This window comes from Corvus kubaryi, unplaced genomic scaffold (genome assembly GCF_017639235.1).
Source record: "Corvus kubaryi isolate FWS band 111438036 unplaced genomic scaffold, C.kubaryi_AGA036_p1.0 split3-131, whole genome shotgun sequence".
NCBI classification, from domain to species: Eukaryota; Metazoa; Chordata; class Aves; order Passeriformes; family Corvidae; genus Corvus; species Corvus kubaryi.
In genome coordinates, this window is record NW_024582083.1 from 878,725 (window position 1) to 903,743 (window position 25,019).

Consider the following 25,019-nt stretch of genomic DNA (forward strand, 5'->3'; position numbering starts at 1 on the left):
GGAGACTTAGGGAGTGTTTTCTACATAATGCTCATTAAGTGCTCACTGTTGAAAATTAATAATAAATTTTATTTATAAGTACCAGTCTCTTCTTTCACACAGAATCTGTGGTTGTGGTGTTTTATCACTTCTCTGGCTAACTACCTGACTAACTCAATTATGTGTACACTATCTGAAGAAGTAATGTAGGCTAAGTCAACATAATTCCTCGTTAATGTTCTGATACTAAAATATAATCACGGATTGGGTTTCAGAAGAGGTCTTCCTCATCTAGTTTGCTGCTGCTTTTTAAACCAAACCTCAGGCATGTTTCTATATCTTTATTTCCCAAACAAACAGATGTTCTGTTCCTGTGGTGACACTGATGATGGAAGTTACGGAAAGAAATGTAACAGTTGATAACAACCAAAGATCCAAATTTACTCATGGAGACAAATGACAAACTGATCTGTTCATTAAAGTAAATGGAACTTGGACAGGAGTAGAAAACTTGTTACAAATACATCAAGCGACTGTATTAAAAATCAAAGGAAATATGCAAATATAAAAAACCATATTCAATAGTTTGACATTTGACACCAAAGAAATAATTACTTATAGAGATAAAAATGAACTGACAGTATCAATTTCTATAGAGATTTGAGTAACAAAGTGATGGGTTTCAGCATATTTGTGACAGGTTACATGAACAGAATACAGCGATAAGAAAACAGGTTTAAGAAGGAGGAAAAGTAGTAGTAGGAGAGTTTCTCACAAACTGAAGGCTGCTTGAATCATTTAGAAGTCATGATCTCTTGCTTTAATGTAGGTTAGTCTTAAACCAGAAATATTTCTGACTGTTTTCACTGCTAGCATTTTGTGCAAAATTTGTCTGCAATGTCTGTCCTGCAAACTGCTACTCATGTCACTCACTGAAAAGAGGATCCACACAGATACAAATCTGGCTATGGTAGATGGAGGTAGGTTGAGAATTAGGTGCAGTTTTTCTATGGTAAGTGCAATTCTTTAACAAATAAAATGCATATGCAAACACATACTTAAAAAATAAATCTTACCTGTTGTGCAGTTCTACATAATAATAAACAGGAATACAAATGTACACCTTGATTCTTATGATTCACACTTGAAGATTCTGAGTTCGTATATTCAATGTTTTAAACCCATACTCATAAAGTAAGGGCTTCAGTGACTAATCTGACAAGGGCATTCCTGCCAGCACGTGGGGAACGCAAACTTAGATGTCTGAAGAATGTATAGTAAATCTGACTCTTCAGAAAACCCTCAGTGCTTTTGCAGTGAGAATGGATTCTATTAAATGCAACACAGAACTGTGCATGTGTAAGTGGTGCCTGGGTCCTCTTTCACCCTTTTCTTGGAAAGGTAAAAAAATTTATGTAAATGCTGGTGCCAGATTCTGGAATTAATTTTAGAAGTGCTTTGGTCTCAGACCTTAGTTTGGGTCCTTTATATTGAGTATTCATTTATATGTGCCCTCAATTGACAATAGCTATCTCTAGTCAGTCATCTGTGACATCTCTAGTATTGCAAATTATATAGCTTTGAGGTGAGGGGGCAAAAAATGAATTGCAAGGGCTTAGTACTCTAATAATGCTGAAGGAAAGTTGTACTGAAATGGCTGCAAGTTAAGCTCAAATTGTAAAACATATGTATATTCCATATATAGGTGTGTAATTAGTGTGAAATATGTATTATTTACAGCAAATATTGATTGTGCCTGCACAAAACTATCACCTTGGTGAGTGAAAGAGCATTCAGCTTTAGAATACAATATAATCCCTGAATTTTCCAGACAGAGGTTATTAATTATTGCTGCATGGTGCATCAGTGCCTTCTTTCACAAGAAGCTGTAGCTGGAAAATATTCTATTGTAGTAAAGAAGAATTGACAATAAGCAGAGTACAAATAATTTTGGATAGGGCTGTATAATGTGGATGCAATTAAATTAGTTTTGCCATAGACATTTATGATCTTATGACACTGAACATAAGAAAAGAGTACTAAGTAAGACACCTTAGGTATATGAGGATTTTTTTTTCCGATAGCTGCACCATAAAATTCAGTGGGTATGTTGCTACCTGTATTAATGAGAAATATGTTAGACAGTGTTGAAAAGTAAAAGTTTTCTGCTGTGTAGAGAACTTTTATAAGTATTACCACAGCCAAAACAATGCTGATAACTACAGGACAATATTTCTGTCACTGATAGCGCTTGTACCATAGTTTCATACTGCTTTCTGTAAGACAATTGCCATTCTTCTTCCTGGTTGCTGGTGATAGGCCTTATTTATTTTCAGTGAGCCAGAGTTAAAAGAACACATTGTGTCTATGTAGAAACCCAATTAGGGCAAGGTTCCTCTATTTGCTTTGATTCCTTACCTCCTGTGTCAGTGTTACATGTTTTCTGCCCTAAGTGCCAGAGATGTTATAAATGATAAATTACAATGTAAACTAAACCAGAGGCTTTTCATCTGAGCTGCACATGGCTCAAAACAGTGAACCCTGTTCATCTAGGTGCTGAGCTGCTTCGTCTTCTAGAAATGAATGGAAGATCAAAATGCTCAGCAGTCACTCAAGATGAGGCTCATTAGAGGCTTTCTTCTGTCAAAAATCATCCACTGACTCCCAGCTATGTGACAGTATGCTGAATACTGGAGGGTAAGATTAACCCTGTACACCTAGTCAGTCTAACAACAAATGTCACTTCTGAGTCTAACAGCAACATTTGTTCATAGAAGAACAGGTCTGGGAATAGTAATATCATTTCTATATTTTATTACAGTTAAATTATCATATAATTGCCAAAGAAACTATGTTCACCAGTTACCAGCGTCTAGAATGATGACTGATAAGTGACCCTGATCAGCTCTGGCATAATTCAAATGCAAATTTGCTGTCAACTTTGGCAAGGAGCAGTCTCTTACAAAGTTGAGAATTAAGTCCTGAATGATTTATCAACTTGTAAACATAAACTGCAAACTTCAAACCAAACAGCTTTTAAACAGCTTTTAGCTATTTTTTGGGGGATGGGGATGTTGGGGTTTTTTTGGGGGGTGGGGTGTTGTTTTGTTTTGGGGGTTTTTGTGTTAGACAATAAAGTAAACCAAACAAAATCAAGTTGGCAAACATTTAGATGCCAGTTTTTCATCTGGCAGCCTCTGTCTGTCTTCTGAAGAACTGCAAGCTAAGCTCTGCTAAGCTCAAAGCTCACAGACCTTGTTTTTTAATTAAGAGAAGGTCAGGATGCCTCCTAATACTTGGAATGCAGCTGTTTTCAGACAAGTGAATATTTAATATGACCTCTTATACTAACCTCCTATACTTTCTAGCTTTGAACATTGCTTTAACAATTAAGCTCTTCTGGCCCTGTGTTTAAATAGCTGTCCACAGCTACTGCAAATTGATTTATTGCTTGATGAGAATCAGGGATGCTGAGCAAACACAGAACAGTTTCTAATTTAAGGAGTGCACTGGTGGTTTTGTTGTTGTTTCTTGATGACTTGTTTTAACATCAGTATGTGTTATCAATGTAGTTTGCTCTTCTGCAGCTTTTAGAGGATTAAAAATTGAGAGAACAACACAAGTCATGTTAGAAACACAGTCTGATTGCGTATCTAATATTAAAATTTCTTGATACTCTCTGTTGGTAGATATTGTTTAAGTTGCTTATATACCTTTGCTTAATTGTGAAGATTTGGTATAATATTTTCCTTGCTAGTATCAGCTGTGAGCTGATTTTCAGTCTTAATTTCTTCTTCATCAATCTTTCTTTCAGAATGTTAGCTTAAATTATCCAGGTATTTGAGAATGAAACATGAAAATATATGAGTTTGATCCTAATTAAAAACCACAGCAATATTTTTGGAAGGGCTTCAGTATGCTCAGCCTGTAGGAAACGTAGTTAAATCTTGAGCAGAATAGAAAGAAGGAGAATATCCTTATGTAAAGGAATACCTCCTTTTTCTTTCTGTTAGCATTGGTATGGACTTACACATCACCACAGCCAGCCTTGAATAGAAGCAGTTTTAGCAGCTCTCTTACCTGAGTGTCTCACCTGCAATGATATATAACATGATCATTTTAAGCAGTGCCTTGCTTGGATCTGTAACTTAATTGAGAAGAAGCAATAATTTCGGATGCTTAAGCCACCTCAGTCATACCTGTGGGATGGAGAGGGGAAGGTTGTCTCACTTGAATAGATGGGGAGGAAAAACTGATCTTGCAGCATGGTAGAGTCTGCACAAAGCTCCTGAGAAAGAATGTAGGGTGTGATTAGGAGAAATTAGCAATGGGAATAATAGATGTATTTTGGGACAACCACATTTTTTGCATAAGGAAACCATGCCTGAAAAGTAACAGAGTGAAGAGGTAGATGGAAGGTAGCAGACAAGCAAAAACTGCCTGAACAGCAGTGTAAGGATTGGAGCGAGGACTTTCCCTCTGCAGCTGGGAAATACGGTCAAGGAGCAAGACCAGCTTTGTGGTGCACACCTGGAGTAAAGAATAGACAAGGGGGGTGGATGTCAACACAACTAAAAGTTAAATCGGGAGAGAAGACATAAGAGAAAGATCAACTAGATAAAGAGAGTGAAAACAAAACAACAACAAAAGGACCCTGCATAGCTGAAGATGAATCTGAGAGTGAGAAGTACCAGAACAAGATTAAAGAAAAGTACAACTAGGGCAGCTGGAACTGGGATGAGAATCAAACACCAGCATTAACTAGATAAGAAAAACAGAAGTGGGATCAGCCAAGACTGAAGAGAGACTGGAGACAGGTTTGAAATAACAAGCCAAGATAAGGCAAAGCATGGACATGGGAAGCAAGCAGATGGGAGTGTGCTATTTAAAAACACCCTCTCCCAGAGTTTGGAAGGGATCCCAAGATTCCCTCTTCTGCCAGTAATAACCATGAAATCCAGTGGTGAAGAGAGACACATCTTTTCAAATGCCTGGCCAAACACAGCATGACATATTCATGCTAACAGGTACTGTGTTGAGGAGAAGAAGATTCAAAGCAGTGGATGAATTATGTGGATATCATTAATGATGGGGCTGTTGCTGGCAGGAGTCTGGCCATGTTTATTCTAGAAACTGAAGGAATCATTGAAGAAAAAGAATTATGGGAAGAGAAGCGGTGGCAAAATTCTTGAGAGAGCTGAACAGCTTGAAATTTGTGTCTTAGCTCTTGTCTCTGCCACAGAGTTCCTTGATCGAGCTGGTTCAGGGCTTTTAAATTACACTTCTTGATAATTTGCTTCTCATTTTCAGATGCTTGAAAACTCCAGGGTTTGATTAGAGGTAGTTAGTCAGTGAGTAAAATTACTACAACTGAAAGCAGTGGGAACCAGGCCTTGAAGAAATAAGGTTTTCTATAGTGCCAAGTACAATATCAAACCAGGCAATCTATAACTGTTTCCCAAATGTAATATTCGTATCCTGTCACAATACCCCTTCATCTGAGAGGTGTATGATGAAACTAAAGCAGTTAATATTTTTGAAGCCCATGAATACTGTAACAACAAGCTCCATAAAATGCCCATGAGGAAGTTAATAACTCTGTATGCAGAATAGGATCTGAATAAATGAGTAATGAATAAAGCATGGGGCATGCTTTCAAAAATAAAAGAGAAAACATAACATTGAAGGGCTTTTTGTTAATTAAGCACAGAGGTTTGTAGAAAAAAATTGTATGTGAACATGCAATGAGCAACTTTCATAATATATGAGTACATGTAGGAGAGAAGGGAGAAATACGGTTTCTCTGGTGAGCTCACTGCTGTTAAGATCATGAGTGCTTGATTTTTAACTTTGAAAGTTTAATTTTAGTTTATATGGTTTACTCAGTATAGTGTTATGACTGTGTATATGCATGTTTGTTACTGTAGACACTTTATTCGTCACAATGTGCTTTCAGCTTCAGTATTTCCCTACAGAATGAGCACTTGGGGAATGTGAAAATACTTAAACGTAACTACGGCTGTTTCAGAAGTGCTCTAGGTACCTCAGAGAGAATATGTGTATCAGGAGATAAAGCAGGAAGGTAACCAGCTTCTGCAGAACTTCTCTGTTTTAGCCTTCTGAAAAGTCCCACGAGTCCTGGTCCCAAGCAGCTGACCCACCATGGTCTTCAGCCATCAAAGCCGTAGGCATGTGCTGAGCTTGATGTTTGTGAATAAGCCCATTGTGTCCACCCACCTAAAACTCCATGCTAGATGGAGGCCTAAGCAGCAGACAGATAGCCAAAGAATGAGGAGGAGGTGTGAGCAACGATGTTTCATATGTATTTTTTTTAGTTCTGTGATTGTCTTTGGTACATACTTGTCCTTTTTTCAAAGTTTTTTTTGGTTTTGGTTGTTTCTTTTTTGTGTAGGAAGAGCTGAAAAGCCTCCAGCTTTCTGGATTAAAAATAATGATAATAATAAATATATATATATATAAATGCCACCACCACTTTTAACATAACTGCATTTAACATTACCTGTGTCCCTGTAATATACCCATAAATCAGGAAATTTAAAAGAAAAGGGAAAATGGCTTTGTTGTTGGTGTTGTTGTGTTCCTTTGGTTGGTTTCCTTCCAGCTTAAGCATTCTGTCTTCCTGGCTATGTATTCGTTTCTTTGGAAACGGCTGTAGGATGGATTTTTGATTGACTGTGTTGTCAGATGGATTATCAGAGTTGTGAGCTTTTTGGAATGGTAGACATGAATGTGTGATAAGGAAAAAATATTTTTTACTTAAAATATTTCAAAAATTTGCATCGTGAAAGAAGCTAGGTTGAATAATTAACAGGTTACTTAGGGGAAAAGTTTTTTTTAATGTGGAACAGTTTGGTTACTAGGAAAAAATTCTCTTAATATAAAGAAAGCTTTTTAATAATGTGACTGATGGAAATATTAATAACTAAGCAATGTAGAATAGGTTCTGCAGAGCTGCAGTGCATATTTTAAAGAGTAATTCTAATGTGTAGCTGCTCTGGGTTACCAGCAGAAAACAGCTTTTACCCTGACATATACGCACATTTGTTTGTTACAGCACTCACGTGCCCAGATTTCTGCATGACTCCCATCTAGCGTTTCTGAGTTTGTTTCCTGTCTTAGTCAGGGCTCTGCAAGGCCAGCTGTCCTCAAGGCTGTGAGTGCTTGGTGCTGCTCCGCCAGTGCTAGTGCTGGTGATGCTGAGGTCGGGGGCAGATTGAGGCAGAAGGTGACGTCAGTGCCTACCTTGCTGGGAGAGTTAATCTCCCACCGCAGAGGCTCTAATAATCTCCTCACTTGGGAGACTGGCGTGTTGAGGATTGCATGTTGTACATTCCACTTCTTGGGCTGTAAAGCAATCAGCAAAATCAGTGTTTCTAAAGCTCTGTTGACAAACAAGTGCTTGCTAGACAGAGATCGTTTCTTTTAGGGGTGGAAGTGTAAAGGCACAGGAAAGAAAGTTAACTTTTTAAAGGTGTGGACATATGAAGCAAGAGCAAGCAAAGTAACAAAACCAGGTTAGGGGGGTCCACTTTTTCAAATGAGCATGTAATTAATAACACTGCAAGATAAGCTGCCTCCTTTGTGGACATAAAAAAATAACAGAAATCATATTTCAGATTGGATCAGGCTGGTTTCTTTAGCCAAGCACAGCCCAGCAAACCGTGACACTGTGCAAGCAGAGGTAGCCATCAGCTCCCACAGTGCTCTGAGGGACTGACAGAAAGGGTCTCTGACAACTTCCTTGGAGTCAGTTCCAAGTGTCTGAGGCGGCTAGTCATAGAAAGTATACTGAGGAAGAGGGGAAAAGAGCAGGCCACAAGTTTCTCAGGCTTTTCTTTCATCTGGTATGTGGTGCTTTTTGAGGGCTTTATGACACACAGCAAACTGAACTGCTGGGATAGAGATTGCCTAGTGAAGGCTGCACCTTTTCAGTGGCAGCTACCCATTCCTTGGCTTTCAACTTTGGAGCAACAAGACTGAATTAGGAGCAATGTGGACACAGTCTGGATGCCAAAAATGTAAGGAAGCACATGGTTGCTTTAAAGAGACTGATGCTACTCGGTGCCAGACTTCTTAATATTGTTAAACTCCTATTAGTTCTGTCTTGACCGACCTTTTCAGATTTAATGTTATGACCTGCCGAGAGTGCCTATCTATAGTAACACTAGCCCTTCATTCGCAGGACGGCAGGGGCAGACGAAGAGTCCCCGGGTAGGCAGTACAGGTTTCGTCATTCGAAAGGAGGCTTTACACCTTGCCCCCACCCGACCCCCGTCCCCCGTTTTTTGGGGGCAGCTAAGTCTTGATAGCGGCGATAGAAAGTTGTGCCCCCTCCCTCCTTCCCTCTCTCGATAGCAAACTGTGCCCACCCGGAGTTTTCGTAAGTGCTTTCGGCTTGCCCCCCGCCCCCGCGGCACCTGGAGCTGCCCGCGGGGCCGAGGGGCGCGCCGCCGGCGCTGCCCGCGCTCCTGGCACAGCCAGGGGAAGGGACTATCTCCGGATTTCCACCCCTGCCACAGGGGGAAGGCTACCGGGAAGTGCTGCGGGGAGAGCGAGCCTGTGAGGGCTAGGACGTGAGAGAAAGACGCGGCCACTTCTCCGCGGCAGCCTTTTCAAAAGTCCGTGTTAAATGTGACGCCCCGGCGAAATGGGAGCAGAAGAAACACCCCTCTACCCGCCCCTCGTCGTCCCCCCCGCCCTTTTCCATGGAAATTCGTAAAAGGAGGAGGAGTAGAGTTTGCTACGGAAAAGTCTCACCTTGGTCAGAAACAGTCTCAGGCGTTTCTGCAGGATCGGAGCTGCCAGTCTCGGGGGAGGGGAGGAGGCAGGCAGGGAGATCTCTAGCCACCTATATATATATATAAATTTTTTTCCCGCTTGATCTTATTTAATCCAGCAGCACGTATTTCCACCCCTCCTCCTCCCTCTCCAGGTTGATCGGCTGAAATGAGGCTTTGCGCGCTGATCCCTTCTCGAGCTTTAAAACAAAACCCGGCCCCGCGCAGCCGGCGGCAGCTCGGGGCGCCTCGGCGCTGAAGCGCGGCGGGGCCGGGCGAGGCCAGGCAGGACACCGCGGAGCGGGGCGGTGGCTCCCGCGGAAACTTCGCTTGGAAAATAAACCTACAGCACTTTCCTGGAGATCCACGTGAGAGCAGGAAAGCTCGACTGCAAGATCTCTGCGCTGCTGCTGCATGCTGCAATTTTACTTTTTGTTTGCCTTGATTATTTTTTTTATGTTTGTTTGTTTGTTCTTACTTTCATTTTGGAGCCGGTTCCCAGCTGCTTGGCTGAACTTCTGGAGACCAATGGACCTTTTATAATGCCTTCCTCTGTTTTAAACAAACTGTGGGCGCTTAAACTTTTCTCTTTCCCCCTCCCCCTCGCTCCTTAACCCCCACCCTTCAGCTCATGGGGCTAACACTGCAAAGCAGCTGCAGCAGAGGGGGAAATATACAGACACTGATTTATTTTCCTGTCTCCTAAATTGTACTTAATTCTTCTCATCGTCCTCCTCATCACCCATTTTCTCGCGCTTTTTTTGGCTGCCGGCTGTCGATCTGTGCATTGTTTTATCTGATCAAGATCCTTTTGTTGTTGTTGTTTAAATGCCATGCACTGCTTATCTAGAGAGAAGGCTATATGGAGATAGAGGCGTATAGTGAATGCGCGTGTGTTTCCATAAGACACACTATCAAGGGAGCAGATCAGAAGCAGCCCGGATCCTGACCCTGACTGTATGAATAAGTAAGCAGGATGCTGACGACTGTGTGTTAGTTGCCTGTAAGGTTTTCGTAAGTTAAAGGGGGACGGAGGAGGGGGGACAGGCCAGAGACAGAGCTTAGAGTAAGTGTTTGTGCAGAGGGGGGCGAAGCTCTGACACTTTGCTCCTTCCAGCATAGCTGCTGCCTCCCATCAGTAGAGCTCCGCGGTTTGCTGTAGTGCACCCCACCTCCCCCTCCCTCCTCCCTTTTCTTTCCTTCCTTCTTTTTTTTCTTTTTCTTTCTCTTTTCCCCTCTCCCCGTGGTAGTTTGCTGATGTGCAGCCCGGATCTATCTTCTGGCAGCATCAGCGGGACCGGGGTCGGAGGCGCGGCGGTCGGCGGGCACGCAGCGGGGCGCGGGCCGGGCGCGGAGCGGGACGCGGGCAGCAGCCGCTGCCGCCGCCTCCTCCTCCGCGGGAAGTTTGGCTGGGGTTTGACAGAGGCGAGGGGAAGCCCTGACAGACAGGATCTCCCGGCCTGAGTCCACCCCCTGCGCCCACCCACACACCCAGCGACTTTTCCCCGGCGAGGGGGCAGGGGGGCCAGCGACGCTCATGCTCCTCACTCTGCGTCGCACCCGTCTGACTGGGGCTACCTAGGGAGCACCGTCTCTTGGAAGAGCCTCCAAGGTGGAGGAAGGAAAAAATACCAACCTCCCCCAAAAGCTCTGGTTTCTCCATCCCTTATCCTCCTTTCCCAAACCGGCGTGGACAGCCGAGCCGGCCGTCTAGTTCACCCTCGCCCTGCTCGCCACCTCTCCGCCCGAGGGAGGATGAAGATGCTTTGCTGGAGGATGGCACTGTGGCTGGCCGGGTGGACTGTCTGCGGGAAGCCTTCTTCCTGTTCTGGCCTTGATTATGACTACACTTACGATTTCACTGAAGAGGATAAAGCCGAGGCGATAGATTATAAGGATCCTTGCAAAGCCGGTAAGTGACTTCCACGTCTGATGCAGCTCCCCGCCCCCTCCCCAGATGGTGACTTTGTCTCGGCTTTATTTACGCGGGGTGCGTGAGTGGGGAGTCCCGGGCTCACCTGCTCCCTCCCGGGGCAGCGGCGCCGAGCGCAGCCGGAGCCCTACGTCCAGCCCCCTTACCTGGGAAGGTACCCGGGACCTGCTTTTCCGGGACTTCCCACTTACTTCCCTACGGTCTCCGGCTGGGGTGGGAGAGGGGCGCGGCGGCGGGCAGGGCTGGACCGGCCGCCACCGCTCCGCGGCCCCGGGGGCGTCGTGCCGGCCGAGGAGCCCTCGGGTCAGGACGCCGCCGGAGCAGCGGAAGTTGCGGAGAGCATTTCGGCGTCGCTCGAAGGTTTCGAGGCGGGACCGTGCCCCGCAGCACCAGTCGGGAACACGAAGCCGCCGGGCCGGGCTCCGCCGGAGGGTGGCGGCTTCTCCCGGGGCCCTGCCCGCCCCCGCGACGGGAGCGGGTGCCGCCTCCGCCTCCCTCTCGCCTTCTTCCATCCCAACCTGTCGCTCCCCGGCCAGTCAACCCTTCCCGTGGGCCGGAGCGGGCCCTCGGCGCTGGCCGCCCCATGGATGTGGATGCGATAAGTGCGGCTCCCGAGCGGGAGGGGATGCGGGGGGTGGTGGCTGTCTGCCGGGGTTTCAGCCGGGCAAGCCCACGCGTCCGGCTCTCAGAGCCCGACTGGTGCGTGCTGCGGGCTGGTGTTCCACAGCGTGTGCGGTGGGTGCCTCCCGCGTGCTCGGTGCCTGACAGATCCCTGTCTAAACCGTGCGGGGAGAGCTGAGTTGCAGCCTCTTCTCACTTAGCACAGCAATTGAGTGATTTTCTAGAACGTTTATCCTACTGATTTAGGACTGCAGCCTCCTTAAAGCCAGGTACAGTTCTTCACTCATTAAAGTTATCAGTAACAAGAACTGACCTCAGGGACCGGGTTCACTGGTATTTCAGTAGACAAGTGTATCTCGGTGATGCTTTTTTTTCCCTCCCCAATGTGTTATCAACAGTGGTTGTCCATTCCCAACAGCTCTATTGTTAAACAAGTGCTCAAGTTTTCTAGCAGCCTCCTTTGCATTAATTATTTTATATTCTGAAAACTAGTTCAGCCAAAGGTTGTGTTCACTGTATCTGTGTGGTTTTCTTTAATTTATTGAAGAGAATGTGGTGTACATATATGCCAAATATGCAGACACTCTGTTTTTCTAATCACAAAAATATTTTGTTCCTAAGTGTGAATTGTTAGGTCTGATTTTCTTACAGCTGGAGAATGTTCAAAAAGAACAGAAGCAACTGCAAACAAAACATTATTTTTTTCTCAGTTAGCACTCACAAATAAATATAAGTAACTGGTCATAGTTAACCTGCATTCTTTTCTTCTGGTCTGTAATTCTTCAAGAAGATTCATATGCATCATTTCATATAATGAGAAATGCGTATTTACTCTCAGTTGCTGTGGGATTCTTGTTTCATAGTGGGAATAATTAGCAATTATAATTCACGATACTAAGTGTTTAGAGGTTATGCATGAGAGAAAGACAACAGTAGGAGACTGCAATTTGATCTGCATTGCCAATTCCCTGCCATCACTCTGTTTTGCCTGGAGAAAGAAGTGTTTGTTTGGAAAATTTGGCCCACAGAAATATTTTATTGAAGTTCTTGCTTGTGCTGCTTCACAGGTATATGGAGCTTAGGTACTACAGGGATGAGAGACAGGTAGGTGTGCGGAGAGTTACCTTTGTGTAGTTCCTCTTAGTCTTAAAAGCTGTCACTTTGAAGTTCTCTACCCAGTAAAACCCCCAATTTTTTGTTTGCTTCTTAGTGTGTGGTAGTCCTTCAGAAATAAAAATGCACCTAACTGCTGCACACTGGGTATGTACCACGTACCCATCATTTTTCATAAAAAATTGAAAGCTCTAGATATCAGTGAAACTGATCCTACAACGGTATTTTGCAATTTACTTTTCCTGCTAGACCTTCCTTAAAGGCTCTGTTAATCCTAGACTGTAAAGTACTGGTGCCTGATCAAAGATGCTGGGAGTAGTGGGTGCTCAGCCTCTTTTAGCAGCACAGCCCAAGTCTGTGCTCTCCCTAGGTCAGCTCTTATCGGCTGGGGTGGGTTTTGGACTCCCAGGAGTAAGTTTACTGATCTCTGCCATCAGGATGGGTTCCACAGTGAGGCCCTGTAGAAGGACAAAGCCAGGCTTCACACTCAGGGGTGTGAGACGTTCACACTCAAATCTGGGTGTCACTCTATGCGCAAGGTAACAGGATAAAATAAGAGAATTCTTGCACAGATAACATTCAAGGTATGCAAGCTTTGTATCTTAGATATAGTCACCACCTGTTTTTACTGCATCTTGAGGGCCTGCAGCTGAGGCTGTAAAAGTGGTTTTGTTTTTTTTTTTAAGCTGTTCAGGCTGGTCAGTTGGGTCAGTGTTGTTAGGAACCAGATAAAAGTGAATTTCTGCGACTTAGTAAAATGGAGAAACACCCAAAACCACTATGGTTTTACCTAGTGACATGCTTCAAAACTCCAGTGATACCTGTGCAAATTTTAGACATGTTAGAATAATTTTACCTACCCCCAAATATGTTGATGCAAGATTGTTTGACCTGTATTTTCGAAGTTATTTGTGTTCAAATTTTCTCCAGTGAGTAATGTTCACTGCTTAGTTTTTATTGCATAGACTACATGTGAAAACACTTGTAATCTTGTGACAGAAAGCACTGTACATGAGGCATCAGATCCATAGTTAGATGAAGTTACAATTCTATATCTCTTTATAGATACTATCCTAACTCTGTTGAATAAACCTTTCTCCCTGGTTTTTGTGAAAGAACTGAAGAAATTTACCAGAAACACAATGTGACAGCCTCTGAGGGGTTATTTTGGGTATTCTGTGGGATTTTTTTATGGGTACTATGTGTGTATTTTAATATTTTCACAAGGAAGGGATCATTTTAGTGAATGTGCCTAGAATCACACTGTTGCTTTGACTTCCTGGAAGCGGCACAGTGCGGGATGCTATAGAGGCTGAAAAGTACATTTTCTTACAATATTTCCAGCTTTGTGAAAAACCTACAGATAACAAGTGTCAGTCAGATGCCCAGTAGAACTGGTAATTGTTTCTGGAACTGATGTTTCCGTTTGCATCTAAAACAGCAGCTATTTTATGCAACAACCCCAAAGTACACTCTCAGTAGTGAAGCCAGCGTACTGGGAGCCCCAGTACTTCAGGTAGGAGAAGGGCCTGGAGAAATGTTGTGATGCTGTTGGGGAGATGACCACTGGAAGGAAGCTGTTGACATTGTGCAGAAGAACTTGATGAGCTGTGTGATTTCCCGTGGGTTTGTCTGCAGACCTTTAACCTATGTGTGAATTTTGGGTCATGCTACTCCTCCTTATAACAAGAATCCTGGCACACTGTAACAGCGGGATGTGATGTAACACAGTTTCTGTGCTTCTGATGTCTCGGATATTTCCTTGTGTCTCTCTGCAGGATATTGCCCCCAGTGTTTACTGTTGTGAGTTCAAGTGTAAGGCATTCTTAGTCCATCTTCAAGATCTAATTTGCCAGAAGATGTGAAACTGGGAACACCGCACTCTAAAGAATCTAAGGACATAGATCAGCATTTGTATAATCAGATACCACTCCAAAGAATAAAATGCTGAGTTAGATTTCAGTGGGCATCATCAGACTTTTCAGATTGCAGCATGCACCTATATTTATCTGTGGATTCCTGTAGTTTTTCTTTTTGTCCATTCTTACCACAGTTTATGATGTATTCAGGATATCTGCTGAGAAACATAGAGAGTGAGATGGGTAGAAAAATCATTTCCCATCCTGTAATACTTGTTCATAGCCTGCACTTAGTTGATATTCAATGTTTTTTGAAGGCTTTTGTTTTGTTTTCTCAACAACTTTGTTTTCCTAAAACAAAACAAAGCAAATAAAAAAGAGAGTGTACTCTGGTGTGGTCTTCCAATTAAAATACCGCGAACGGTGGGAGATTAGGCTAGAAGCCTTCGTTTTGTTGCATAGCCACAGTGTTGAGGTCTGTTTCAGCCTCTGGACAGCTGACTGTCCCCAGATAAGTCTCTTTTAGCACTTCTTCTGTGAGGTACTTCACTTCCTAAAACAAATGTTAAAGGTTTGGGAAACAGGCTTGAAGCTGAGTTCCTTGGGCTATTATTTTTCTCTTTTGTAGGCCTTGTTTTCTTGTTTTTTTTCTGCACCAGAAATTCTGTATTGCACTGGGGAAAATTCTCCCAAGGAAAACTTCACTGAAACTTTTACAGTTTTCACTGTAGTTGGTTTGGATTACTACCCCTGCCAAAACCCAGCTAATTGGGATCTTTTTCCTTTCAAATCATGTATGAATTACTTTTATTTTTTTTTCCTCAGTGAAGCTAGATAAAAATGTCAAAAAAAAAAATCTTGAAAACAAGCAATTAAATTTATGGCTTCATGACTTGAAAGTTCGTTAGCATACAGTTATTTGACTAAGAACAAATTCTGTCTGTATGCATGCCCGCCTGCTGGAGAATTAGAGAAAATTAAGGCAGACCCTCCTCACATGTCCATTTCTCCCTCCTGTGAGATTCTAAGGAACTCATTTGGTTACTTTGCACCTTTATAAATAATAAAAAAAGTTTGGATTGTCTGTAGCAGGGAAATTAGTATTTCCCACATCACTGAAGCATGAAACCTAGTAATGTATTTTATTTGTGAGTAGCTGAACATGAAAAATTGATGGTAGATGTTGAGTACAATTGTTATACCATATCATCTGTAACTGCAATCTAACTATTGTTTTTTATTGTTGTAGCAGCAGCTTTCTATGCTGCTACATTGTAGGTTTTTTTTTTTTAGTTTCCCTCTTGTGCTCTGGGACATGTTCAGTAGTAAGCATTCTAATTGTGCAGCCTGGTAATAGGAAAATTCTTAAAACCTCTGATTACATGTTTTGAATCTGTGCATGATTTAGATAATTGAGGTATTTCATATTTATAGTTCAGTCATGTAGTAGACTCTTGAAGATATATTGTGCAGTTTACACTAATATAGAGATTGTGCTGCTAATATTGCTTGCCAGATTGACAGAACTGTGACTGTTCATGTAGTAAATGCATAGTGTAGGCAGCTGAAACAGAAACAAGCTTTTCTGAACAGTCTTCCCAACTGGTTTCCATCCTGCTGTGGATAAACTTATAGGGTAAATAAGACTACTGACAAATTTAGCTTTTAAATAATTTTTTTCCCCCCCAAAATTCTCCACCATTACTTTATTGTTGATGCCCTTAAATGTGGTATCTCAACAGCTTTGAAAGAGATTTGTGAGAACATAAAGTTCTTTTTCTCCTCAGCTTCATTGAGAAGATTAATTCAATATGAAACTCTGGGAAAATTACATTAAACGAGCATGTTTTATGTTCTAACTTTGCGAATATCCTTCCACACCAAAGGCTCAATTTCATGTCCAGACCACTTTCCATAGGGATCTGCTTCTGAATATATATCCTGTGTGTCAAACAAGTGACCTGCAAGGAGCAGTATTACATCACTGCAAAATGAGTCTAACTGGCAAATCTAATTGAGCTTGGAATCAGGTCCCCAAGGCAAACTCTGAAACATTCACCACACCTGGATGTCTGCCTTATGTCATTCCGATTGCCCCTCTGGACAATAGGGTTGATAGGCTTATGACATAATTTCATTCACTTCTTTTTGGAGAGAAAATCATGTCTGGGGTGCATGGTAGTGACAGAAGGTCTGTAAAATGGAAGAGCTGTAAGAGAAGAGAGTCAACTTCTGGTTTTCACAAGCACAGGGGACCTTGTGAAGAAGAAGACTTTTTTGTTCCCTTCCTGGATGCATTATAGTACTCTAAATTTTATAAGATGAACAAGGGAAGAAATCTCTAGTCTTTGTTTAGAAAAGATGTATTTATCCTTAAACTGAAATAGTTTTTTATAGTTTGGTTTTCAACTAAGCAAAATATTATGGTATATAATTTTTGTTTTTAATATGTATCTGAAGAAAAGATATATTCTAAGAGTGATATTACAGAGCAAAACTAAGTTTTGGCCTTTCAAAGCTTTCAGTTGGATGAGCAGCATTTCATAGTGTTTTTCAGATTTTCTCAGACCTATTAGGATCTTTCTAATCTACTTGTTTCAGTCATTATTGAATTCAGTTCATTCCCCCCATTCTTAACCACAAGCAATCTCTCTCCACCTCCCTACTACATTCCTTCACAGTAACAGAACTGAAAGTGTGACTAGAGAAATCTTTGTGTATTTTTAGTTCTGTTTTGTCAGAATATTTTTCTTGGCTAAGACAGAGCTAATGGCCAATCTGTTAATGTGTTTTAATGCATATTCATTCTTTGTGTCTGCTGTGTATCTTCTACTTCTTTTCCTGTAATTTCTGTCATTGTTACTATGGCAAGTTCCCTTGCTTCTGGATTCCCCCTCCACTGAATGCATTTTTTACTTGCTTTTCGGCTTTTCACTGTGCTGCCTGACCAGTCTTCTACTCCTTCCTGTTTTCTTCCCTTGATGTGTTATTCTCTTGTTTACAATTATCAGTTATTCCCTCCAAATATAACTTCTAGCTCATCATCAGACATTCTGTAAGACTGTCCTCTAGTGCTTTGATAGCTCTGTAGCAAAGAAACTGGGCACCTGTGCTCACAGCTGGAAATGAGGAGGAGGAGAAAGATGAGTGGGCTGTGTGTGACCAGCATGTTCTCAGAGGCCTCATGCTGGATGCTCAGTGAGCTGCAATGATCTGTTAAACACTGCACAGCTAATCCTGAAATATCCAGCTACAAATGTTTTATACAGAACACATACGTGGACTTTCTTTCTATGTTGGACTCACATACCTAAATATCAAGATTTGATGTGGAGACAATCCCTTGCTGATCCATAGGAATAAGAGTACTCTAAGTACTTGAAGTGTAAAGGTGGTATAAATAGTAACACAGCAGAACAGGTTGAGCTGGGAAGTGTGAAGGTGGAGGCTGTGCTGTGGACATATGTAGAGTGTTGGTGTGTGACCCATGTGAGTGATTCTCCTGCAGACTGTTACGGAGGCAGCTCCCACTCAAACAGATACTCTCAGGTGACTTTCTGGGGGGAGTTTTGCCTGAGTAATGGTCTGCAAGTGCAAATGTTGAGTGACTATAAGTGAGTATCATGTGTTTGAAAATATCTGAGCACGATCAGATAGCTCTTACAGAGCAATAATGCTTCAAAATGTAGGCTTGTGGGTTTTCTCTTCAATATTATAAAACAGAGATTGTCAAGATCAAAGTGCCAAAAAATCAATATTGTTCTAAAATAACTCCTATTTTTTTTGTTGAGGTGTGTGAAATACGATGCCTAATAGGATATGCAGTGTTTATTAAACCAATTTCTTTGCTATATATAGTTCCATGATAAAAAGATCTATCAATAATTGACTCTAGTCAATTGATTTTGAATTTTTTTATTCATTTTGGTGGTTATAAGTGATGCCTGATCAGGGAATAACCAGCAAAATCAGGACACAGAATTGCAAAGGAAAGATGTTTATTTTAAAATTCATTTTCAGTGCATTTAAATCTGACTCTGGAAATTCTCTGTCTTGCTGTCCTCGGGAATTTCATGTCTTTTCCTACAGAAATGGAATGAGAGAAACACATTGCTGCATTTGAAGGGTGCCAGTACCTCTCCAACCACATTGTGATCCTTGGATGTTGTAAATTGTATGGTGGAATTTAAGTATCAGCTCTTGTAAGAAGGGAAGGGACAAGGACATCAGCTGGGGATGTTATATCAAAATAGTTGTGCAGATGAGTTTCATTATTCTCACACTGGTAGCAGGAGTTAAATATATTCCTAGTAACAAGTTTAATTGTTATTAAACAAAAATGAATCCATTTTATTGGTGTCTGATGTTTTAATAGGTGTTAGTTAGATACTTTCTTGCTGTCATGGGCATTGTAGCACTAAGACTTTCAACACTTTTCCACTTGCCCAAAAGAGTATAAAGAATTTTGCTTAGGGCACAGTGATTGTCCAAAGAGTGGCCAAAAGGCAGAGTTTCCTATGTTTCCAGATGATGCATTCAGATAAGCAAATAAAATAATTTCAGATGGTTCTTATATAATATCAAGATTTATTTAAACAGTTTACTTGCACAGCGAATTATATTTGCTTTCATGAGGAGTAGTTTTAGAACAACTGTGAGGGTGTGAGAACATGACGATGAACTGCCCAATTTCTCCATCTGGTAAAATGTCCTTATATTTATAACAAATTTGCATACATCTTCATTTTCACTTGTACTTGCTTTTTTCCCTTACTCAACATTACTCTTACAATCGTGCTCTTACTTCAGCTTTATTTGTAGGTAGGTTATGCCACACTACTTTACAACTGTTTCCATACTTACAATTCTGTACTTCATCCCTAAATATATAAGCAAATGGATAAATGAGGTATTTTGTGTTCAGGCAATCAGCTTAGCCCTTTTCTAATGAAGAGCATGATGTGTTTCCATGAATAATTGCCAGCATTGTGTTGAATGCACGTTACCCATCTTTTTAGGATCTTCATTTTAGGACCAGGATCTTTGTCATGTCCATCAGCCCATCCTTTTGTCATAATATAAACTACTGAGTCTTTAACTATGGAGCTCTTCAAGACTACTGATTCAGGACTGAATTGTGGAATCCTTTTTCTTTTTGTTATTGATATACCATAATTGCATTATGTTCTGATAATTTACAGAGATTAATCTTTTGTGCTTGGAAAAGAAATTATTAAAGAAAAACCCACAATAAACCCTCAGACAAAAAATATTAATTCAGCCTGTAAATCGCTAAGGAACACAGCTTGCATGGGTGTTTCATTCCCCCAAGGTTACATTATTGGAAAAACTGTTTAATGAAAGCAGGGTAAAAAGATGTTCAAGTTAGTAAAGAGAAAATGAAAGAGAAGAAACATGATAAATGTGAACAATTTTAGAAATTGTACAAGAAGGTAAAATAGAAGATATTTGTTTCTAGTTCTATTAGTTTGTTAAATTCAGAACTGGAAAATTCAGAACAGAGACTAGGAGCCATGTGGGGATTTTATACAACTTTTTTATATTGAAATCTGCTAAAGCATTCCACTGAGTCAGTATTTGGATATATGATATGACATTTACATAGGTAGCAGGTGTATCTGGACATCTGATATTTAGTAATAGTAACAATAATGATTTTCAAGTGGATATATACCTCAGGCTTCAGTGTTCAAGCCAGTATTTAGTAGCTTGAAACAAGGATGAACCCAAATGTGTGGCAAGATTACCCCTGTCTACCTACTCCAAATTCTTGTTTCTTTCTGTAAAGCAGCTGGTGGTGACTGCTGTCAAAGACAGGACCTTGGATATGATCCAGTGTTGCAGTTCCTTTGTTCCTCAGCCCTCCCTAAGTGCTATTTCAAAAACTCATGTCTTGTAGCATGCCTAAAAGATAAATGCAATTTAGCTATTTTGGGAAGTGAATGAATTTCAAAGCTCAATCTGACTGTAAACACATCGACCAACTATGTTTGATGGGAATGAATGTATGCAAGCATACAAGAAGAAAACTGCATTTACCTACGTTTATAAATTGTCAGCATGAGTCCTGTGGTGCACTTGCACACGTGTTTATCTATGAACCACATGTATGCACATGCTCACCTGACTACCTAAGGAGCTACCACTGAGGCATAGATGCCTACAGAAGTATCAATAGAGGCTCTTTAAAGTCACCTATACAGATTGTGTGGGTGCTTTTCTTCTATTCGCTTTTCCCCCACTTGTAAATGCCAAGGTAACTTGTGTGTAAATCTGATTTAGAGGCCATTGGACTCGGTGGGAATGTTTCCAGTTACTTTAGAGATTTTGTTTATGGTGAATAAGTAATAAGCAGAGCTGACTAATTTAATTCTGTGTATTTGGGCTCTGGCTTACTTGTATGCATGTGCTCACATGCTTTGCAGGCACGTCAGTGAAGGCAGTTGGATTTTTGCCCCAGTTTCTGTAGTTGTCATCACTAACACAAGAGTATCATGAAATCTTACATTCAGTGACCTTGTGATTACAGGTTCTTTCTTGCTGGACTGGGGTGTGAAAAAAATCCAGCAGCTTGAAGAGCATCTGATTTTCTCTTTTTTCTTTCCCCTTATAAGAAGCCACAGGATAAGACTGGATTTTGATTACTGCAACTATTTCCCAGTCTTTAGAGATAGGTTTCTTCTTGTCATAGCTGAATACTTTATTAATTGTTCAATCTGATAAATGGCTAAAGATGTTGATGAACATGATGGTTGCAGTTGCAGATACAGTTCCTTATCTGTATAATTTCAGGAAATGTAGAGTCAAATAATAAGCCATTTGTTACAAAATACAGCAGGCATGTGAAACTAGTATCAGTCATGTACCATTAGCTAAAGTTTGACAAGCCCTGAAAGTTTCTTCAGTGATTTGCAATATCCCCAAATTAACACATTTTCTAATCCAGAGACTGCTAGAAGCTAAAGAGATCTTGGAAAACTAGGAGGAACAGGTGTACTAATATCCCCATTTGTTTAGTAAATTGAAGAATTAGTTAATGGCAAAATAAGAAGGGAGTAGAAAGTATTTTTTCTCCCAAAGCTATGTGTAGTTTGGATGGATTGCAAAAGCTCAAGATTGCCATATAGAACTAAGTAACCTTAAAACATAGCCTAACTCAGTGCAAATCTTGCACTTAACCACGTAGTTTGTTACTTCTCTGTTTTGAAAACTTATGTTTTCTTTCTGATGTTGTTTTTCCTGTGTGTTGCACTTAAATCATGGCCAGAATGAGAACTGTAGGTGATAAATGAGTCTAGATTTGACTGAGGATTCTTGTTTGATGAGAGCTCTTGGCTTTAGTTATGGGGTTTTCTGGAGTTAATTGGTAAGGGAAGGAAGTAAGGAGAAAAATCTTTCCCCTTCATTAAGAGATTCACTTTCTACAGTTTTTTGATCCTATGATCACTAAATTGCAGGAGTGGTAGAGAGTGGAGAGTGTAGGAGAGGGGTTTCCTGTTTTTTTTCCAGTTTTTAATCTGCATTCTTGAGGATGAAACCATTTTACACGTGAAATACAGGTGAAAATACAGAAACCTAGTTCAAGTCTTTTGGATGTTTTCATTCATAACACCTTTAATTTGGAAGAAGCTGAATTAAATATGAATTGTAGTGCTGACGGATCACAGTCAATGTGTCTACAGAAGTGAAACATGAGTAAAGAGAATTTATAACATACGCTTCCTTTTGCTTTATGGAAGAGAGCCAAATACAAAGATGCCTCCTAGATCAGTAGTGTGTTTATGGAGATATGCAGATCTTTTAGCTAAAGCTAAAATGTTAGAGAGAAATGCAAGCTATTCTGTGGTGCTTTAAATCAAAAACGTGGAGAGCCAGCTAAAGTCATGACAATCTTTATCAACTTGAACAAAAATGATTTTTCTTGGCTATTTTTTGAGATTTTTATAACATGTCTTAGATTTATTTGGTGTATGGTATACCATTCCATCACATATAATGTATTTTTACTGATTGATTGATCTAGACATTCTAGGTTCAAGTTTATATAAGAAATTGAATAATTTCCTGAGTTACTTACTTTTATAATCAAGTCTTTCCAGACATTTTGTCTTTCCTAATTATGAACAAGGTCAGACTAAATAACAGCCATAAGGAAAAAATCAACAAAAATGAACATAAATAGTAGTCCTCAGTTCTGACTATATAATCTTATAGAAGAAGAAAAATTATTTGACCCTTGGTTTCTGCTCACATAATCTGGCTTGACTTCATTGACCTAAAATGTCCTAGGTTTTATCAGTGGAGAAATTTTTTTTTCCTTCCAACAAGCAGATGATGTGTCATCAAAATCAGCAAAGACCTAGATAAGATTTTGGATGCACTTGCAAGTGCTAAAGACAAAAGTTAACATTCCCATTCTTACATGCCAATCAATTGTGATTCCTTTCATGCTGTTCTGATATGGAAATAAACCCTTTCTACAGCTGGCTGTCTATTGGAAAAGAGCATGTGCAAGATTTGCTCCTGCACTAATGGAGCTACAGGGATTCCTTATCCCCCGGGCACAGCCAAACACAAACTGCATCTTTCCTTCCTGCCTTCTTCAGAATAATTTCTGGATTTAGTTTCTTGTCCTGCTTGTTGCCTGAGGAGTCACAGTTATCTGGCTGGATAGGTGCTTAGAGAAATCATAGAGAATGGGTTATTTGCCAGGGGAAGCCAGGTAATCAGGTAAAACTGAGATGCAAATGATAGGTGAATTATCCTGTGCTGAGCCCTCTGCAGCCATAGACAGATGATTTCCAGCAGAAATTTCTGTGAGTGCTTTTTTTCTGCAGATCAAACTGCTCTCTGTAGTTTATCTGCTACTAAGGTACTGACTTTTAATTAATGATACACATATTCATTCATACAATTCCTAGTGGTATTTTGTTCCAACCTGTCATTCAGTTAAATATGGATGAATTGTTCTTGCACAGATATTTCGGTTTTGCTTTTGGACGCTGCTGTGGATTGTTCTTTGGCTCTTACACCTGGTAAAATGGCTTGGCTTATAAAGATTTTGTATCAGGAGGTTTGGTAAACTTCCTTCTGTGAGATTGGTCTAAGAAAAGGTACCTACCTTCCTTGCAAACTTTGAATTTCATCTCTTTGGGCTATCATAGCTAAAATAGCGCTGCCTCATATTCCTGCCATGGGATACAGCAGATCAAACAGGTGGGATGTGGAAGAACCTGCAGTAATGATATGTTACAAACCCTGGATTGTGTTAGGTGGGCCATGGTGTGGACTGTGCAGCAGGGAGCTATGTTCTGAGCAGTGACCCACAGCAGCTAATGAAGGTGTTTTTTGGGGGGTTTCTTCCCCTCTATGATAAAGTAGTGTTTTCATTTTTTTCTGACTTGTGTGTCCTGGCACATTTATGTATGAATACTAAATGCTTTATGTTTATATCCTGCAACTTATAAGGCTGAATTCTTCACTCGGACTGCAGATCCTTTCAGGATCTCTTGTTACTTCTAATGAAATGAATGGCATGGTGGCGTTCACCTTAATGAGGTCAGAATTTAAGGCTGAAGAAAAACTGTAGTTAGGGTCACTTTACTGAAACTTACTGGAGGTGTATTTCTTTCAACAATCCATTACAGTGAAGTCAAGAGGTAACTGGGTAATTATGGTGTAACTGTTTTTTTGGTGGTTTGTGATGCTTTTATACATACATACATACATATATTTTTATATATATGTAGGCATTGCAATTGGAGAATCTTTCAGAAGTGACATTACGGTAGAATAATTTCCAGGCATAATCAGCTGTTTTAAAACAAACAAATAGTTGCTGTTAATACACAGTAAGAAGCAGATAATCCATGTAGTTTAACCAAGCTCTTTGAATTGGATGCAAAGAAAAACTAATTTTAAAAGCTTTTGTTGTTGTTCCCCCTTTACAGTAGGAAATTATATGGAGAGAAGATGTAGCATAGAGGAACTGTTCTGTGCTGTAAGCCAAAGGACATCATTAGGAACACTCCTATTATCTGGAAGCCTGACTTCCTGTCTCAGTTTCCTCGTGGGTCTCAATGAATGGCAGAAGAAATGGAACACTTTCCTGCTTGGCCAAAAACTCTACTAAATGACTCCTTTGGCTGCACGCCACACCATGCTCTGGAATAAATCCTGCAGCTCCCCCCTGAGTCTGGAGGGTATTTGCTGCAGTTCCTTAGGGCTGGTGGAGTGAATTTGAGAAAGCCCAACCTTCCCAGGGATACCGTAATGCTTCACGTGTCCTTTTGTACATCTTGAAAAATTCTTTTTGTGATAGAGAGCAATAGATGCAACAACATTTTATTAATGTAAACTTCCATGAGAATGAAGGGATGGTAAAGAACTGCAAATATGTTAGGATTTTCATATTTGGTAAATGATTTTACTACTGTAGCATGCCTTGTAAAAAGTACCAAAGACATGCTTAAAATAAGATGCTTTTAGATAGGCATTCAACTCAATAACTAATTCTCTGAGTTTTTCCCACATAGTTTTATCACATCCACTAATGTTGATGTGCTAAAGTTATAAATATACTTTTATTGTAAAGTATAAAAATAAGGTAGTAAAGATTTTTGTATATAGAATAAATCAAATTTCAGACATCTTATTAAGTGCAGTAGATGATGCATCTGTCATCTTTTATTCATA

General features: G+C 40.7%; 1 protein-coding gene and 1 long non-coding RNA gene across 7 annotated transcripts in view; one reads left to right on the top strand and one right to left on the bottom strand.

Annotated features, from left to right (window-relative positions):
* The window catches only part of LOC121658217, a 33,440-nt gene extending 24,083 nt beyond the window's left edge, over positions 1–9,357 (bottom strand). Inside the window, exons 1-4 of one of the 4 annotated variants that reach the window (XR_006013891.1) lie at positions 8,758–9,357; positions 7,243–7,344; positions 4,179–4,267; positions 4,060–4,072 (exon numbers count right to left, since the gene is read on the bottom strand). This is a non-coding gene — a long non-coding RNA (uncharacterized LOC121658217). Of the gene's footprint in view, positions 1–4,059; positions 4,073–4,178; positions 6,417–7,242; positions 7,345–8,757 lie in introns of all 4 variants that reach the window. The other 3 variants (XR_006013894.1, XR_006013893.1, XR_006013892.1) reach the window with 3 other exon arrangements.
* An 889-nt stretch (positions 9,358–10,246) lies between these two features.
* The window catches only part of TLL1 (tolloid like 1), a 127,843-nt gene continuing 113,070 nt past the window's right edge, over positions 10,247–25,019 (top strand). Inside the window, exon 1 of one of the 3 annotated variants that reach the window (XM_042014862.1) lies at positions 10,247–10,689. In XM_042014862.1, the coding sequence (XP_041870796.1) occupies positions 10,533–10,689 (157 nt within the window). In that variant the 5' untranslated portion in view covers positions 10,247–10,532. The remainder of the gene's footprint in view (positions 10,690–25,019) is intronic. The other 2 variants (XR_006013890.1, XM_042014861.1) reach the window with 2 other exon arrangements.